The sequence below is a fragment of the Capronia coronata genome, assembly GCF_000585585.1.
Source record: "Capronia coronata CBS 617.96 chromosome Unknown acBCG-supercont1.1, whole genome shotgun sequence".
In the NCBI taxonomy this organism is placed as follows: Eukaryota; Fungi; Ascomycota; class Eurotiomycetes; order Chaetothyriales; family Herpotrichiellaceae; genus Capronia; species Capronia coronata.
In genome coordinates this window covers 1,789,994-1,806,625 of record NW_006912893.1, presented here as the reverse complement: position 1 = coordinate 1,806,625, position 16,632 = coordinate 1,789,994, and the positions used below count along the sequence as shown (strand labels likewise).

At 53.7% G+C, this 16,632-nt stretch overlaps 8 protein-coding genes across 8 annotated transcripts; 3 read left to right on the top strand and 5 right to left on the bottom strand.

The window, feature by feature from the left end:
* Positions 1-626: 626 nt before the first annotated feature.
* A1O1_00634 (uncharacterized protein) lies at positions 627-2,138 on the top strand (the record flags this gene model as incomplete). Its single annotated transcript, XM_007721551.1, has 1 exon — positions 627-2,138. One exon carries the CDS (start codon positions 627-629, stop codon positions 2,136-2,138), a length of 1,512 nt encoding a protein of 503 aa, XP_007719741.1.
* Positions 2,139-3,082: 944 nt separating this feature from the next.
* On the top strand, positions 3,083-3,421 carry A1O1_00633 (uncharacterized protein; the record flags this gene model as incomplete). Its single annotated transcript, XM_007721550.1, has 1 exon — positions 3,083-3,421. One exon carries the CDS (start codon positions 3,083-3,085, stop codon positions 3,419-3,421), a length of 339 nt encoding a protein of 112 aa, XP_007719740.1.
* Positions 3,422-4,759: 1,338 nt separating this feature from the next.
* Positions 4,760-6,345, bottom strand: A1O1_00632 (uncharacterized protein; the record flags this gene model as incomplete). The annotated part of the gene is made up of 2 exons (XM_007721549.1): positions 4,760-5,461; positions 5,629-6,345. 2 exons carry the CDS (start codon positions 6,343-6,345, stop codon positions 4,760-4,762), a joined length of 1,419 nt encoding a protein of 472 aa, XP_007719739.1.
* A 662-nt stretch (positions 6,346-7,007) lies between these two features.
* On the top strand, positions 7,008-7,343 carry A1O1_00631 (pre-mRNA-splicing factor ini1; the record flags this gene model as incomplete). Its single annotated transcript, XM_007721548.1, has 1 exon — positions 7,008-7,343. One exon carries the CDS (start codon positions 7,008-7,010, stop codon positions 7,341-7,343), a length of 336 nt encoding a protein of 111 aa, XP_007719738.1.
* A 1,026-nt stretch (positions 7,344-8,369) lies between these two features.
* A1O1_00630 (uncharacterized protein) lies at positions 8,370-9,617 on the bottom strand (the record flags this gene model as incomplete). The annotated part of the gene is made up of 2 exons (XM_007721547.1): positions 8,370-9,511; positions 9,599-9,617. The coding sequence occupies 2 exons, from the start codon at positions 9,615-9,617 to the stop codon at positions 8,370-8,372; spliced, it is 1,161 nt and encodes a 386-aa protein (XP_007719737.1).
* A 625-nt stretch (positions 9,618-10,242) lies between these two features.
* On the bottom strand, positions 10,243-11,274 carry A1O1_00629 (uncharacterized protein; the record flags this gene model as incomplete). Its single annotated transcript, XM_007721546.1, has 2 exons — positions 10,243-10,856; positions 10,914-11,274. The coding sequence occupies 2 exons, from the start codon at positions 11,272-11,274 to the stop codon at positions 10,243-10,245; spliced, it is 975 nt and encodes a 324-aa protein (XP_007719736.1).
* Positions 11,275-13,460: 2,186 nt separating this feature from the next.
* On the bottom strand, positions 13,461-14,747 carry A1O1_00628 (uncharacterized protein; the record flags this gene model as incomplete). Its single annotated transcript, XM_007721545.1, has 1 exon — positions 13,461-14,747. The coding sequence occupies one exon, from the start codon at positions 14,745-14,747 to the stop codon at positions 13,461-13,463; it is 1,287 nt and encodes a 428-aa protein (XP_007719735.1).
* Positions 14,748-15,438: 691 nt separating this feature from the next.
* On the bottom strand, positions 15,439-16,435 carry A1O1_00627 (uncharacterized protein; the record flags this gene model as incomplete). Its single annotated transcript, XM_007721544.1, has 2 exons — positions 15,439-15,985; positions 16,062-16,435. The coding sequence occupies 2 exons, from the start codon at positions 16,433-16,435 to the stop codon at positions 15,439-15,441; spliced, it is 921 nt and encodes a 306-aa protein (XP_007719734.1).
* Between the last annotated feature and the right edge of the window lie 197 nt (positions 16,436-16,632).

Here is a 16,632-nt window from a genome sequence, read left to right as displayed (position 1 = left end):
GAAAACCAGAATGTATATCATAAACACTTTCACGAAAGGAACTTGCGATCGGGTGCACTGGGCTATGGGTGACAGCATCACAACTGCGAGGACGATGGCGACCAAACACTTCATTTGGGAGGAATCATGGAAGGGAGCAGCTTAGTGGGAGTGGTGCACTGTACAGAATTAGCCCGACTGAGATGAGCAATAAATGGTCTTCCGAAATGATCCTTTTGCTGTAAACATAAAATAAGCCATTGACTGTGAGTGAGCATTGGCTCTTGAGTCGCCCAACTTGCAGCCTCGTCAAGTGCCACAAGGCTGCTTACATAACGGGTTCGGTCACGTGAAGAGACATTTTTGGTGATGATGCTTCCATCGTTCAATTTCTTTCCATCTTCCTCGCATTCCGTACTCAATTTATACATGCGGTGAATTTCTGGCAGATGCACTCATTTGGCTCTTCTGTGCTACATTTCTGTACTTGATGACATAGGTCTTACCTTTCTTCAGTGTTTCGAGGATGACGTGAAGTTGGTAATATGCTAATTTCACCCAAGTTACATGCTGTATTGAACTGTTTGGCGGCGTTATATCACGGCTTCTGAAAAGAACGGCTTCGCTGCTAGCCCAAAGACATGACCATGGAAATGGTTCCAATCGCTACCGGAAACGATGAGCGTTCCGCCGTCTCCTCGATTAAAGTTCTGACCCTGAACTGCTGGGGCCTCAAATACCTTTCCAAGTACCGCTCGGAACGTCTTGCCGAAATAGGTCACCGACTAGCCACCTACTCGCCTGAGCTTGACATCGTCGGCTTGCAAGAATGCTGGACATTCGCCGATTACCTGGCTATCCGAGAACGCACACGGTCGGTCCTCCCATATGGCAAGTTCTATCACTCCGGCATCTTCGGTGGCGGGTTGGTCGTTCTCAGCCGGTGGCCAATCACCGACTCCTCCATGTACAGATATCCTCTGAATGGTCGACCAACCGCATTCTTCCGAGGGGACTGGTTTGTCGGCAAGGGCGTGGCATGTGCCACCATCTCGTTGCCGGATGGCCTGCGGATTGAAGTGTTCAACACGCACTTGCACGCGCCCTACGAGAAGGAACCGAACGATAGCTACATCTGTCATCGCACGGCTCAGGCATGGGAGATTGCGAAGTTGATGCGCGCAGCGTCGGATCGAGGGAGCTTGGTCATCGGTCTGGGGGACTTCAACATGGTCCCATTGAGCTTTGCACATGTGCTGATCGAAAGTCGAGCTGGTGTGCGAGATGTGTGGCGGGTCACGAAACCCGGCAGTAGTGTTGGGGCCAGCATCGATCCACCGGAAAGGGAACGAAGAAAGCGCATGGGTGAAGATGCGACTCCCAATGTGGACAGCAGTCTGCTGGAACATGGCCACACCTGCGATTCCGTCATGAACACCTGGCGCTGGACCAAGGACCAGCGGAAACAGCTCGAGAAAGGCCACGACCGTCGGATCACGGGGAATGATCTCGATCCCAAGGCGAAGCGACTGGACTATATCTTCTTCAGTGGTGTCGACCGAGGCTGGAAGGTTGCGGACGTCAAGGTCGTGCTCACTGAAAGACATCCGACGCTGTTGTGCTCGCTGAGCGATCACTTTGCGGTATACGCTACTGTCGAGAGGACCACAACGAAGACCAAAACACCTGCGAGCGTCGAAGTTCATGGGGCACTCCACGACTCGGAGACGGAGGATCCTGGTTTAGAGGTTGCCGACTTTGATGACAAGGGTCTCCAGAAGGCCACTTCCGCCTTGCCTACCCAGTATCGTCTGGGGGAGGACTTCTACAACGACATCCTCCGCATGATCCACACGTACACGCTGCGAGAAAGGAAACAACGACGATATCGCATGCTGCATTTTGTCGGGTCCGCTCTCGTCTCGATCGGCTGTTTTGTTGCCATATGGTGGTCACCGCGCAATTTCGTCGCGTTCATCTTGATTTTGCTGAGCAGCTTGGGTCTTATGGCGGGTACGGTGGACGGACTGATCGGAGGCCTTTTCGTAGGGTCTGAATTGAGAGCGCTGGCAGAGTTCGAATGGGAAATCCGAAACGCTTTGAGTCAAGCGGGCGGACCAGCCGTCGAAGACCGGGACTTCAGAGACTGGTATGATTGACCATGGCGCCGAATTCGACAGAATAGCATACTGTTGGGTGAGGTTGGATCGTGAGTCGACGAGATCATACGATTGAACTACAACAAGCGCCCATCGACAGGGGGCGCTTACAAGTGGTCGCGTTGCAATACATTCATTCGCTACCGCCCTGTTGACTGGACGCTGATGGTTGACACATGCGACCGGATGAAGCAGCAAGTCAGGAAGCAGAAGCAGAAGCAGAAGCAGAAGCATTGGAAGATATGAAGATATGGCAAAAGCAAAAAAGGGAAAAGGGAAGCTGGGATATTATGGAGGGTGGCTGAGAGGAAAAGGAGCATGAGAGTTCAGTTGTTGATCTCGCCTATGAGTGAGTTGTTGGCCTGACGCCTCTCACCTCTCACCTCCCAGACCACGACTCCCACCCACCTTCGTCGCGTCCAACTTTCCACCCTTTCTCCCACCACAACAACCGATCTATCACCCTCACTACAATTGCCACTTGGTCGCCTGGTCCAGATTGAGCCATCGACACGATTTCACAAGTTTGCGACAATCAACTCACAAGGTATGTCTATATATATCCCCGTCCTTATCTGCCGTGATCGTGATTGTCAGGTAGCGACAACCTGGCTGCCTACTCACTACCTCGCACAACTGCTTCGCATCAACCCTTGTGACTCATTCCTTGTCGCAAGTATATAAATACTTGTGTTTTCCTGTTCTACAAATATTCATCCACAATCCATCAAGTTGTGGCCATTTCTCTACACCATCAATCGGCCTTTCGCGTCGCCCATCACCCACCCCGCTTTCTTCCCAGTGGACACAACAACCAAACCAAAGTCCACCTGGTCAAACCACCCAGCTGACGAGATTGCTTCTGTAGCACTCACAAATCCATCCTTTGTCGCTCTTCTCCTCGGTCAAATCAATCGACACCTCCCCACACAAAGTCATAAACAATGGCACAAACGCGCGGCGCAACCGGCAATGCGAAGCCCCGAGTCTTCTCCACCGTCTCGACCGACCCAGTCCGCAAACGCAAGACCACTACCGCCGCAGGCACGAAGAAGCCAACCGCCAAACCAAAGACTACGGCTGGAGGGGGAGTTGGCAAGAAGCGCGCCGGCCCGGCCACAAAGCACAAGAGAAAGCCAACCATCACAGACAAGATCGAGGGCGCGGTCGAGAGAGTGATTGGCACGATTGAGAACAAGCCTGGCAAGAAGGCAGCCGGCACGAAGAAGATGAGAGGCACCGATGGCAAGGGTAGCAAGACTGCTAAAGTCGCGAAAGTCTAGCCACGCCTTTCCTTTCCTCCCTGCTGGTTCCACGTTCCCTGGTAGCATTCTACGGGCGGAAGAGGAGATGGCTTTGGTCCATGGTCGCGGTGGTTAGGGATTGCGATTGCGATTGCGATTGCGCTGTTCATACCGTCCCGCATGCATGCTGGAAAGGTGACCTGATGTGAACTGACGCGACAGACGAATCTGGCTGGAGATGAGATGCACTGGCACTGGGACGCGTGGGGGCAAATGCACAGCACAGTTCGTCCAAGGTTGGACATGAGAGCTACGGACATGGTTATGGTTTTGGCGCAAGAACACGTTTGTCTCTTGTGCATTGCTGGGCTGGGCTGGGATTCATCTCGGGGTCAGGACCGAGGGATGGGTTGGTTGGACTGTGGACGACAGACAGATACGCAATGAACATGCTCACATCACACAAAGTTACCTAGGGCTTTGTTTGCACATTCATGTGCAAGCCGAAGATTCTCTTTTCTCTTCTCTCCTCTGTCTTTTTCCCACTCCATCTCCATTTCCGTTGAGTTGCTGCTGCGCATGGATTTCCAGAATGAATCTACCTTCCTTCCTTACACTACATGTGATTTCCCTTGTTGTTTCTTAACAGAGCGGATCATCTGTTGGTCTATTTGATAGAGTCCAATGAAGATTCTTATCTTCCTTTTTTCCCTTTGACACAGACACGGTGATGTATGAGTATGATATCAACAAGTCGTCCTCGAGTATCTCCCGTCCCAGCATGGTTATCCATTCCAAGCCCTGCTTTTCGTTTCGTTCGGTCTCACTGCTCCAGGCCATGGTATATACCAAATACCTCTCTCTGAACTATTGGCGCCCCGGAGAATCCGGAACTGGTCCACATGCTTCGAGTTCAAGGAGTCACAGCTCGACCAAGAAAGAAGGGGAGAGAGCGAGGGTATTTCAAGTACTGGGTACAAGATAGAGTAGCAGCAAACAAAAACGAAACAAAGTCGACTTTTGAATCCTCTGCCCTTTCTTTCTTTCTTTCTCCTCCATAAAGATGCAAAGGGTAAAGCGTGTGTCAGAAGATAGCCGGGCTCTTCAGTCCCGCAGTTGCAGTCCGTTTGTGGCCTGTAATCCCCAACACACGCCGGTCCATTCATTCCAGGCTGCCAGGGGACATGCAACGACCTGTAAGCGTGGTGCATGTATGATACACAACCAATGACGCTGGGAAAGGAAACACTCAAGACAGATGATCTCTACCTGGCGGCAAAGGGGACCAAATTGATACATAAATGCGAAGACAAGCGAGACAAGCAAGACAGGGGAACGGGCGGCCCAAAAAGAATAAGAAAAAGATTGAATTCGGTATTAGTAGATAACATCATCTTCGCGTCCTTGCTCGAGCTCTTCGCCGCCATGGTCGTCGTCTTTGCTGGTCGGCTGATCCTCTCCACCTCCGCCACCGCCGTTTCCTGTCGCAGCGTCGTCTTGGTGCTCTTGCTCTTGCTCGTGGTCGTGTTCGTGGTCGTGGTCGTGGTCGTGCGAAAGTGGTGGCTGGGTGTCGTCGGAGAGCTGGACGTCGCCATCAGCACGGTTTGAAGGATCAGGCTGTGAATCTTCTAGGTTATCCTTTAGTTCCTTTGGAGCTGGAGCTGGAGCTGGAGCCGGAAGTGGTGAATTGTTGTTGCGATCTCTATCGGCATGTCCATTTCGAGACTCGTTGACTTCATCTGTCTGTCCCTGGCCGTCGTCCTTGTCCTTGTCCTTGTCCTGTTCCACATCTGCACTCCCGTTCTGTCTCTGTTCGTGTCTTGTCCTATTCGGGCTTTTTGGGTTGGGTGCATCACTGGAGGTCCCGTCTGACTGTTGTTGTTGTTGTTGTTGTTGTTGTTGTTGTTGTTGTTGTTGTTGTTGTTGTTGTTGTTGTTGTTGTTGCTGCTGCTGATCCTTCTGCTGCTGTCGTTTTGCATCGATTTCTTCAAGTTCGCGCTGGATGGTGTGTTCGGCGTCTTCGATTTGGCGGTTTATCGTCTCTTCTTCATGAGGACGGAGTTCCCAAGGTTTATAATACTGTAAAGGGGGCACCAGTAATCAGTTTCAGTTTCAGTTTCAATCATATGTCATACAGTTCCTGTCCTCTCAGTTGCGAGTACTCGGCACTTTTCTCTCCCCCGTCTTCGTGTATCGGGACCTCTCGTCCATCTCTATCCTAACAAGAAGCGCAGCACTTGACTTACCAGTCTCGGTTCAGCCGTCGTCCGTAAGAAACAAGCAGTGGCCCTCAAATTGCCATGTCTGATCTTCATCCCCTCCTCGTCCCATTGGCCCTGTTCTATTCGTCTTACGCGATCGAGTTCGTCCTTCTTTCTGCGTGCCTGCTCGGCCATCTCGTCGTTCTCGCGCCTCAGCCGTTCCCGCTGCCGGTTCTCGATCTCTTCCCGACGAGAGTTGCGCGTCGCCGCCGAAGTCGCAGCCGCACCCGCCGAGGCTGATGCTAACCCTGACCCTGTCGATTTTTGTCTCGTCGGTCGAGCAGACTGCGATGGCGTGCCTAGCAGTGCGCCAAAGAGACGGCGATTGCGCGACTTGTCCTGCTCGATGCCCTCGGCTGTTGAACGGCATCGGGGTTCTGGTTGGTGTCGAGGGGGAGGGGGAGGAGGAGACATTGCCTGGCCTTGATCCTGTCCCCTAGACGAGTCTGCGACAGGGTAAGATTCCTTGGAGGAACGTTCTGCAAATGCAGACGGGGATGCGGAGGCTGCATCATGGTTCGAGGATGGCGCTCGCCCGTCAAGGCGTGGTCTTTTGCTGGATTCGGACGAGATCGACGCCGACGATGGGCGCCGTTTGAGGGGATTGCTTGCTTCTCGGTCGGTACTGGCATGTTGTGATTCGGCCGGAGGCTGGGCTTCAAGTTGGGCCTCCTCGGGGATCAGGACGGCGGAGGATATCATCGTGGTGTTTCCTCGATCGAGTCAGGATGAGCAATACGAAACTGCAAATCCAGACCAAGGTGCAGTTGTAGTCAAACAATGGCAAGGCTGTCCATCCCGTGTTCAAGTTCTCCGTACCTCGATACAAGATACTACGTAGTATGGGTGTCACAGCATCGAACAAGCCTCGTTCGAATCGGGCGCAAGAGAAAAAGCTCCGCAACTTTTGTCCGCCGCCATCAATTGCAGTTGCAGTTGCACGTGCCCGTTGGCTCCAGCGTGCACACGTGGAGAAGATAATTATTATGTCAGCACTGCTGCGGATCATGTGTCTGCACTAACCCCGTAAACTACTAGTGCGCTCTCTTAGTGCAAGGCTTTGAAATGAGGTGCAAGGCTGAGGCGAACTTTCTACTTTCTACTTTCTACTTTCTACTTTTCCCTGCGTTGCCATCCTCTTCTGCGTACACAGCTCACAGTGCTGTGACACAACGAACAACAATAGTTCAACCACATTTATTCTCTTTCTCTTTCTCTTCCTCCTTCGCTCTTCATCTTCACCTTTTGTCGACATACCATACCACCCAAACAATCAACTCCCCTACCAACACGTTTCTTTAACAACACCACTTTCACTCAATCTCTCCTCTCCAGTTCAACTCGTTTAACCATCAACCACCATCATGTCTCGCCATCACCCCGATCTCGTCATGTGCCGCAAGGCGCCCGGCATCTCCATTGGCCGTCTTTGCGACAAATGCGACGGCAAATGCCCCGTATGCGACTCGTACGTACGGCCCACGACGCTGGTCCGGATCTGCGACGAGTGCGCGTTCGGAAACTATCAGAACAAATGTATCGTCTGCGGCGGCGAGGGCATCAGCGACGCCTTCTACTGTTTCGAATGCACAAGGCTGGAAAAGGACCGGGACGGGTGTCCGAAGATCATCAATCTGGGCAGTTCCAGGACCGATCTGTTTTACCAGAAGAAGAATTTCAGGAATCAACAACAATACTGAGTTACGACTTGAGAAGCGCTTATCACATGTTTGTGTCTCGCTTTAGCGATGCTATTAGTGTGAGAATGATATGCCAGCTCTGAGCAGCGCGGGTCGCAGACTTGTCTGACGGGAGGACGCCTCGAAAAAGGGAAATTCTGGCTGGATATGCGCCTTTCTATGAGAATTATCGTGGGAGTCTGGACGGCTCTATACATCTGGCTGGAATGGCCGAACCCGGCTACTACTCTGCTCTGCTCGACCAGTGCTAATATTCTAGCCCGGCCGCTATGCTGCCTCAGGTGCGACGGGTAACGACACCTTGTCCGAGGCTTCACGTCCTCTGGTTTCCGATGGGAGAGCAGCACACATTGAGCGCGTGTCGCAAACGGCGCAAATTCGACCGGCATATCGGTCCCCGCAGTTATTCTGCCGACCTCGAAAGTGCCAGCCACAACTAAGGATCGGCATGTCATATCCGCCGTCGACACATTTTCGAGACGAGAATTAGTCAAATCGATCGGACAGCCATCCAGCAGAGCAATGTCCCAGCCTGGAGATTCGAATGCAGAGATTCCTGCCAGCAGCCAGCTTGGGGCGAACCCACACGACGGGAAATTGGCACATCCAGCAACATGCGTGAAATGGATAGATAGGCCATGGAGCTCTTGGGACGCAAATGAGTGCCAGGGTCATGAATGCTAGGGTCTGTCGCAAGACTTCTTATGGCTGCTTTGCCGCTCGATACAATGACAGTCAATGCCAATAGCCTTACCGGCCGCTCATGCGGTTTTGCAAGATTCGCTCTTATTGTTTACAATATCTCCCTGCTCATTCCTGCTCTGTGACTCTCATTTCTGATCGCTGCACTATGTGCCCATGCAATTCCCATCTTTGCCCCGTCCATCAGGAGCGCAGATCGCTGTGTACACACAATTTACAGCGCCGGAACCATGCTTATACATCCATGTTATTCCAATCTGATCAGAATTAACCAATGCAGACTCGATCAATACTTTTGGTTTCGCGTCATATTGTCTTATGTCTCTACCGCTTTCCCGGCCTCTTAGGTCGCGCAAAGCCTGTCCTCGCCGGTCCTGCCGTCGAAGCCGGGGCCGCATCCTTACCGTCAGCTTCAGCATCTTCCGAGGGCCCAGCCAAGGCCTTCACCTCATCGTCCAGCCTCCCAACCAAATCATCCGGCTCGCCAGCCTCGAGAGTCTTCAAGACCTTGACGCCCTCCTCGTCGGCGATCTGCAGCACCCCCCGTCTCGAGCTGGCATAGACCATGCGTTCCTTGACCTTGCTGGTGCCAGGACACACGTAGATGAAGATTGCTCCGGGTCCAGGGTTTCCAGCCTCATGACTCCGCGGCACGCTGTAGAAGCTATAACTAGGCTGTCCCGCCGGTATGAGACCCGGGACAGCATCGGGCGCGACGCCAGCCTTGGTCGAAAGCAGCGTCACCGTCTCTGTAGCGATGTCGATGCCGAGCTGGACCAGCGAAGACGAACCCCCAGCTTCTTGCAATTGAGCCAAAGCGCGGCGTGCCTCGGCGGTGATTTTCAGCGTGAGCCCGCGGCGAACATGCGACCCTCCCGCCCCCGCCCCGCCGCTGCCGCCTTGGTTCATGAGGTCGCGGCCACGGGTGCCATGGCGCTCTTCCTCCTCGGCGCGCTTGACGGCCTGTAATTCCCGCTCTTCGACACTCAGGAGGCCCGGGTCGACGCCCCCGCCACTACCACTACTGTCCGCTCCAGTCTGTCCAGTCTGTCCAGATGTGTCGGCTGTACTTCCCGCGCGTTCTTGCCATTGCGCCGGATCGAGGATCTCTTCGCGTTCCGTCACGAAGACGGTCTCGACGAATTTCTCGCTGCCGAGCTCGCGCACGAGCGTGGCCCGCGTCGATGCGAAGAGCGTCTTCTGCCGCACCGGTGCCCGGGACGGGATGTATGTCACGGCCACGAGGTCCGGTTTGGCCGGCTCCTTGCGCAGAAGAAGGTAGAGTGGGGTGGTTGGGTCGAGGAGGTTGTCGAGACTCGACAGCGTGCTGTGGAAGGTCGAGGACGACGAGGGGAACCGGATTGACGGTAGAGGCGTGAGAGATTCGGTCGTGATGGTCACTGGGAGGGAGAATAGGTCATGGTTCGATGCGAAGTCGGAAAACGCCTCGTGTAGGTCCGAGGACGCTATTGCAGACAGGGTCAGTTAGAATGCTCTTGGATAGGGCGCCGAATAAGGCTGTCGGAAACGCTGAGGAGGGGGTCTGTTGATACCTGAAATCCCGGACTGCATTGTGTAGAGTACCGATTTATGGATATGGGTGGGTAGCTAGCTAGTATCTTAGGAAGGGAGTGTTGTTGTAGGCGGAGGAGATCGATCGAAGGAAAGGAAAGGACCCGGAAGGGGCTCGCTTAGGACTGGTGCGTTCTGTCGAACTGCGAAGCTGTGCAGGGCTGTCTTCTTATATTCGGGATCTGGTCCAGACGGAAGGATTGTTTGGGGTAGCTTCTGTGTCGGCCGAGAACGTTCGTTTACCGTGTAGGTTCAGGACAGGGGAGACGGTCAATGTTATGCCAACGCAGGCTTACGAGGCTCCAAACAGTTCAAGTTGGTGGGGCCGCAGCCTGACGCAGCCTTGCCGCGCGCCACGTGATGGATTCTTTGGCTGGAGGATTCAGAGGGTTCAATGAGAAGGAAAGAAGGAAAGACAAGTAGACGAAGTATACGAAGAATATGGCTATTCAGCTTTTCGGCCTTCACAAGTATTCATCCTAGATCATGACCATCTGCCTGGGTATGGGTATATACACTGAAATCGTGGTATCTGGCGCGCAGGAATCGACATTTTTTGGTCTCGCTCGGGAAAATGCAAACAAATCATTCTCACTCATCCCGCCTTTTGACAATTGAAGACAGTTCATTCTTCGTATGTTCCTCCCACAATCGCCCAACTGCTGTCCTCCAACTTTTTCTTCAGATACTCGTACACGGTGAACGTGACAGCTTGACCAGGAGCCACTCGCATTACTCGGGGCGTGATACCCTTGTAGAAGGCTCGAGCACCTTCCTGCTTGAACATGTCTCTCGAAATGGCCATGATGCGGGACATGGCAGTCTGGCCCGGCTCCGCGGGCGTCTTTTGTAACCGTGTCTTGATGGTATCGATGGGTGCATTGGAGAAAGGACCCATGGCGCCCGAGATCAATCCGATGAGAGTTGTCTGGTAACCCGGCAGGTTCTTGCCCTCGTACTGTGGCTGTAACGTTTGCAGGAACTCTTTCAGCTCGGAGTATGCTGTGAAATTCACCGCTTGATTCGTGCCTTGTCTCAGCGCAGTCAACGACACACCGCGATATAGGGCGCCGACGCCTTCCTCTCGGACAACGGTCAAAAGGGCGTGAGGAGCGCTTCGGTATTTAGGGACGTCGAGCGGATCGGATAAACTGTGGTATTGGGCCTGCATTCGAATTTTGACCACTTCCATGGGCGTTACCACGGCCACGGCCTCCGTCACACCAGCGCCCAACCCGGCTGCGTCAAGTCAGCAAACCCAAATCGATCACATTCCGGTCGCAAGATTGGACATACCCAGAAAAGTTGCCTTCGAGCTGACAACACCGTTCTCATCTGCAAGGAATTGCTTGTACCATTCATAGGAGGTGAACCGGATGGCCATCTTGGGAACGATGCCCGTGAGAACAGCACCTAGACCCTTGTACAGACCAAAGAAGGTTTCTCGTTTGATAATGTCTTTTCCCGTCTGAACGAAACCTCGCTTCTTCTGGCCGGGCACCCTTCCTCTTCTCGACAGCTGCATTCTCACTTTGATCGTGTCGAGCGGATGACACGCGAGAGCCTCCATCATACCAGCCCCGCCTCCAGCAATCAAGTTGGTTGCGGCGCTGGCCGGCCTCTTGCCGCCTTCGCCTCTCACACTTTTCGCAGACATTGTGTAGGACAGCTTCACGAGGTATGGTAGGCTTCGGCGGTCGAGCCAGTAGCAGACCTGTCAGATCTGTGTCGTGAATTCGACGAGAGGGTGAGGCGTCTGAGCCGTTCGACTGGAGCACTGCAATGCAAGGACAGCGCTGCGACTCCAGCGGACTTGCTGAATAGTCGGAGCAGGGAGGGAGAGAGAGACAGAGAACAAAGGACACTCGGGCGTGTAAGTAGACCTAGGGCACTGGAAATGCTCGGAGACAAGGAAACGATCATAAACTCCAGCTGAGGCCGATGCCAATCCTGGGGGAAAGCCAAGAGAGGAGCGATGAGTCGACAGCGATCTCACGAGGGTGAGGTCACATTCTCGACGAACAGAAGAGGCGTGGGCAGTTATTATGACAATTGGCCCAAGACCCGAGTGACCGTTCCAATCCGAAAAGACAGGATATGATGGACTCGGAGGGAGGCATGCGCGTGTTCTCAAGCGCATCGTGCCACTGGCAGGGTTCGTGATTTTCCCTTTCCGCCGAGGTACATTGCTAAACATCTGGAGTCACCAGTTCCATGAATTAGTGGAACATGGGGGAATTTCATCATTGGAGCGGGGACTCATGGGCCCTAGGCTCAGTTCCAGGCACGGGGAGTCGGGGGAACAGCCAGGACAAGAGGAGAATAGCAGGCTACGGGGCTGCTACGGGGCTTGGGGGCTCCTAGGTGCCAGCGCACTAGGCTCCTTAGGCTAAGGGGCTCCTTGGGCTTGACCACACTGGCCACTAACCACTGGGGCTCCTTAGGCTGCCCTGAATCATGTTCACACATGCGGAGGTTCTCGGCGCGTTCGACTTGAACTTCAAAGCAACAAGCAAGTTGGAAATGCTGTTCTTTCCTCGGCGTTTGTGAAGAGAAAACTTGAACCTGAAGATTAAGACTCGACTCCTGCTCGCGTCAGTGCCTTACCTTCACACAGTTCTTGACACAGACGTCCCATTTCACACAAACCCGCGAGTCGTATGCTGAAGGATCAAGGCTTGTACAAGACCGCACCCTGCGCAGTTCCCCGCCATCTGATAGAGAAAACGCATACGATTCATGAGCCTCGGTAGAACAGTTGTTCCATTCCAGCCTGCGCTTCCCTTATTCTGTCGAGCTGGGTATGCCTAACTTTACATTCTACCACACGTTCACTGCTCACCTCTAGGTAGGACAATCTATGCACCATCAGACTCTGAACTTGAAATTGCTTCGTGCGATATTACAGACACTCAGACACTCAATCAACTCTGTCCTGGTCTGGTCCGACCATGCTCACATGTCTTTCGGCTGCCACTGGCAATCCGAAAAATATCCGATCGGCCGAACGAACGAATACCTCGAGATGCTCAGCCGTCTTTCATCCGCCTACTAGCCAGCCCAGCCTCCCCCGTATCTTCCCGATGGGGCGAAGTCGGAAGTTGAGCATCATCTTCTCGTCCTCTAAGGACGTACGTATCTCCGGCGGACGAGACGAATCCCATGATTTTTCGACCCATGACGGTTTCCGATATGCCCCTGCACGATATGCTGTGTTGTTGATCTAGACCGTCGTGATCGGATTCCTGGGTGGGCGAAAGAGATTGTGATGCTCCCTTCAATAGCTGATGCGCGGTGGTAAGTCACACAAAGTAACCCCCTTCTTAAATCATTCGAGAACGAGGCTGTTGAACCCCCGTCCTTGTCTGTCATTTACCTCTCGATACCTCTATTTAAGCGTGTCCATGACGCAGAGAAAGAGCGAGTATAATTGTAGTGTAAACAGATGAATGTAGTCTCTTCGTAGCTTGACCCCGACCTTACAGGCGCAGTCAGTTATTCCTTCATTGAATGCTATCAAGCAGCGATACATAAAAGCCGTTGCATTGAACTTTTTGGCTTGGCAATACCAAGGCATATCGTGGGTCAGGGTACACGGCAATCCACCAGTGCAAAGACGTCCCAGAACGCCAGAATCAAGCCGCGAGGCCTTGAAAGGTATAAAACTCCACAAGGACCAACCTGGAACAGAAAGCAAGACACCGCTCTCCAAGACGCTCATCTGGAGCTGGACATCCCACAGCAGACCACCGAAGACACGTCAGAGTCGGTATCATGCCGAGGACAAGGTATACGAAGAAGACACCGACAAAAGCGCACGCTTCTGCATTGCAAAAACCTCTCTCAAGACAAGCAAGCGACCATCAATGCCTCGTAGTACTTATCCGTATGAATCTCCCCCTTGACGCGCTGGATCAAGTCCTTCTTGAACCGGTGCGTGTATGCACGCTTGACCTGGTCTAGATGGGCCCTGTCCCAATGAACGCGCACCACGCGCTGCACGAGCAAGGTATCCTTGGTGCCGAACCCGGCCATGGCATCCTCCAACTGCACGGCGTCGGACATGATCCGGTCCGAAGCGCGGCGGACCATCAAGAGCAGCGCGTCCTTCATGTGGCCCGAGAACTCGGATTCGATGACTTTCTCCAGACTGCTGTGGTATTTCTGCTGCCAGTGGTGGTTGATGGCGCGGATCTGCCCGTCGCTCCGGTTGGCCAGGATGCTGCACACGGTGATCTGGTCGGTGCCGATGCGGGCGTCCATGGCGCGATGCAGATCCGCACAGTCGCGGTCGAGGTCGGTGGGGATGACGGGCGCGGACTCCTCGTTCCTCGTCGCAGCCATGACCATGCTGAACAGCTGTTCTGTCTTGAGCGACAAGTCGCCCTTGACGTCCGCCTCGAGGGTACGGTGGAATGTCTGGTGATACGCCTGTTTGATGGCGCGCATGTCGGCGTTTGAGCGGCCGAGAAGAACGTCGTTGAGCGTCGACTCTTTCGTTCCCAACCCTTTAATCGCGTCGTGGACGTCGTGGACATCACTCATAAGAGGCCCTCGCACCAGCGCCACAAGCCCGTCGCGGAAGTATTTTGACGTTTCGGATTTGATGTCTTTTTCTAGATCGCGCCGATGCCGCTGGTTGTATGTGTTTCTTAACAGTGCCATCTGTAGCGGATCGGGTTTCGCGAGGATTCGAATCAATGCCTTTTCATCCGTGCCGAACCCTTTCATCGCCGCTCGGAGCGCATCTGCGTCTGCGGAGGCGTCGCCGTGCGCTTGCGCTCGAGGGTCATAGCCCGGTGAAGGCATGGGAGGTGGTCCGTACTGTTGGGGTGGAAATCCGCCGGCCGGAGGAGGATAGCCGCCGTGCTGTGGCGGAGGACCGCCCATGTGCTGCTGACCCGGAGGAGGTCCTGGGGGAGGGCCATAACCACCGGGAGGTGGAGGGCCGCCGAATTGTTGAGGAGGGGCACCGTAGCCGCCTTGGTGAGGAGGATATCCTCCTTGCGCGGGCGGATAGCCGCCATGTTGTGGCGGGCCTTGTGGAGGGTAAGGTGAGCCATATCCCTGGCCTTGGGGAGGGTGACCTCCTCCCCACGGAGGTTGACCTTGCGGAGGGCCGTAAGACATGTATGTTATATGAATTAGGTCTTGAGTATGAGGACGAACTTGGTAGGAGTCGAAGGTGTGAAGATGCGGGGGTAAGGTGAGAAGTTCGACGGAATACTTTTGCGACCAGAGAGATATATAGGTCGACAGTGTACTACTAGTAGTACCTACTAATGCTGGATAGATGCGCCAAACACAGTTAATAAGCTGATAGACTTAATTAGTACTGCGGTACTAGATACTGAAGCTAGGTAGTAAGGGCCTAAGGGACCACAGCCTCCCTCGGACCCCTGTCGACCCTACGACATGTGTCCAACACGCGGGGCAAAGATGACAGACCAGGCACGTCAAATGTGGCTTGGATGCGGCGCCAAGGGAACCAATGGTTCGCCAAGGCGGACAGACCCCACCAGGTTGTGGAGATTTGGCGAGGCTGAGACGTGGCGCGGTCTTGGCGCCATTTCTTATCATCATCAACATCTAGTACCAGTACCATTACAGATACCTAAGTACCTATACTAGCAGGGCGACTCCTGCAGTGTACACAGTACCTTTGTATTGAACGCAGTCAATCCGGTTGTAGTGATAAGACATTTCATTTGATGACGCTACAAGAAGCCTGACAGGTCAAAAGGATAGGTACATGTAGGTAGGTACTAAGCCTCATAGCGACGTGCTACTAGTACCGAACTGTTCTTCCGACAACAGAGACCTATTCTGCGGGCTCATCCTCGTGAAACACCAACGCTCTGACCTCAATACTCTCGCGCGAGTACTCGTTGACCGTCTCCGGATTGACAAACGCGGTATGCGGGACTCTTCTCGCGCGACCATCCAGCTTGGAGTCAAAACATTTGATCAGAAGGACCTCCTCAGGCGTCTGTCCGTATAGGTAGTACCATTTATGGTCGGGGTTAGGGCGCACCGTATACGTTTCGCCCCGCCGGTCAGGATAGATCAGCGCAACACCGACCAAATCCGAGTCGGGGACCGAATGCGCATCCGCAACGGCAAGGGGGTCTTTGAGGATGGTCTTGATCGGTCTCCAGACATTGATGATCTGGTAGCGGGTGGAGAGCAACTTGTCCGCCTCTTCGGGTAGGTGGTGCGGGACTCGAGACTTCGCTGCACTGTAGCTCTGGTCAATGTGGACGCGAGTCACGGGGCCGCGGAGGTTGATGGTAGGAGTTGGTCCTCGTTGATCCTTGGGCGCTCGACGGATGGTATGGTCAAATATGAAGACACGTGAAGCACCGGTCCTGTGGATAAGACAACTCGTGGTTAGCAAAAAGAAAAGCTGAGAGAGAAGGAGAGGAGGAGTTTGCTAGTACATACGCATCCTTTAACAGCTGTTCGGTCTCCGGGTAGTACTGGGCCTTGATCTGCTCATCGTCGACAAAGTCCTTCTCGACACTCGCATGGCGGTGGATCTGGAATCCATTCTTGTCGAGACTGTAGTTGTGTTCTTCCCCTCGGATGTCGTGGACGGTCACGTCCAGAGGCTGGCTTGGTCGTTCATATGTCTCTGGTTTGCCGACATAACTGGGTGCCGGCGGGCTGCCATCACCAGGATCCTTGTAATAGTTCAACTGGGTCGGGACATGATGTTTCTCTTGCTGAGGGCCTGAATTGTTCTTCAGTTGAGTAGTAGTCAAGGGTTCAAAGGAGGTCGAGTGCCCGGTGGGTTGTTGAACTGCTGCGGATGCCATGGCGATGAATGTCTTTTTTAGTAAGTGTCCTTCACAGCCATGGCCATCTGGGGAGGATATCCCCTTCTTATGAAAGCCCGCCTTCATATCTGATTTGTCAGATAGCACGCCATATCACAGTGCACACGCGCCATGCTCGTACAGTGTGTGGGGTAAGGCATGGAGGACATGTATATACCGTCTGACTCCAGCTTCCG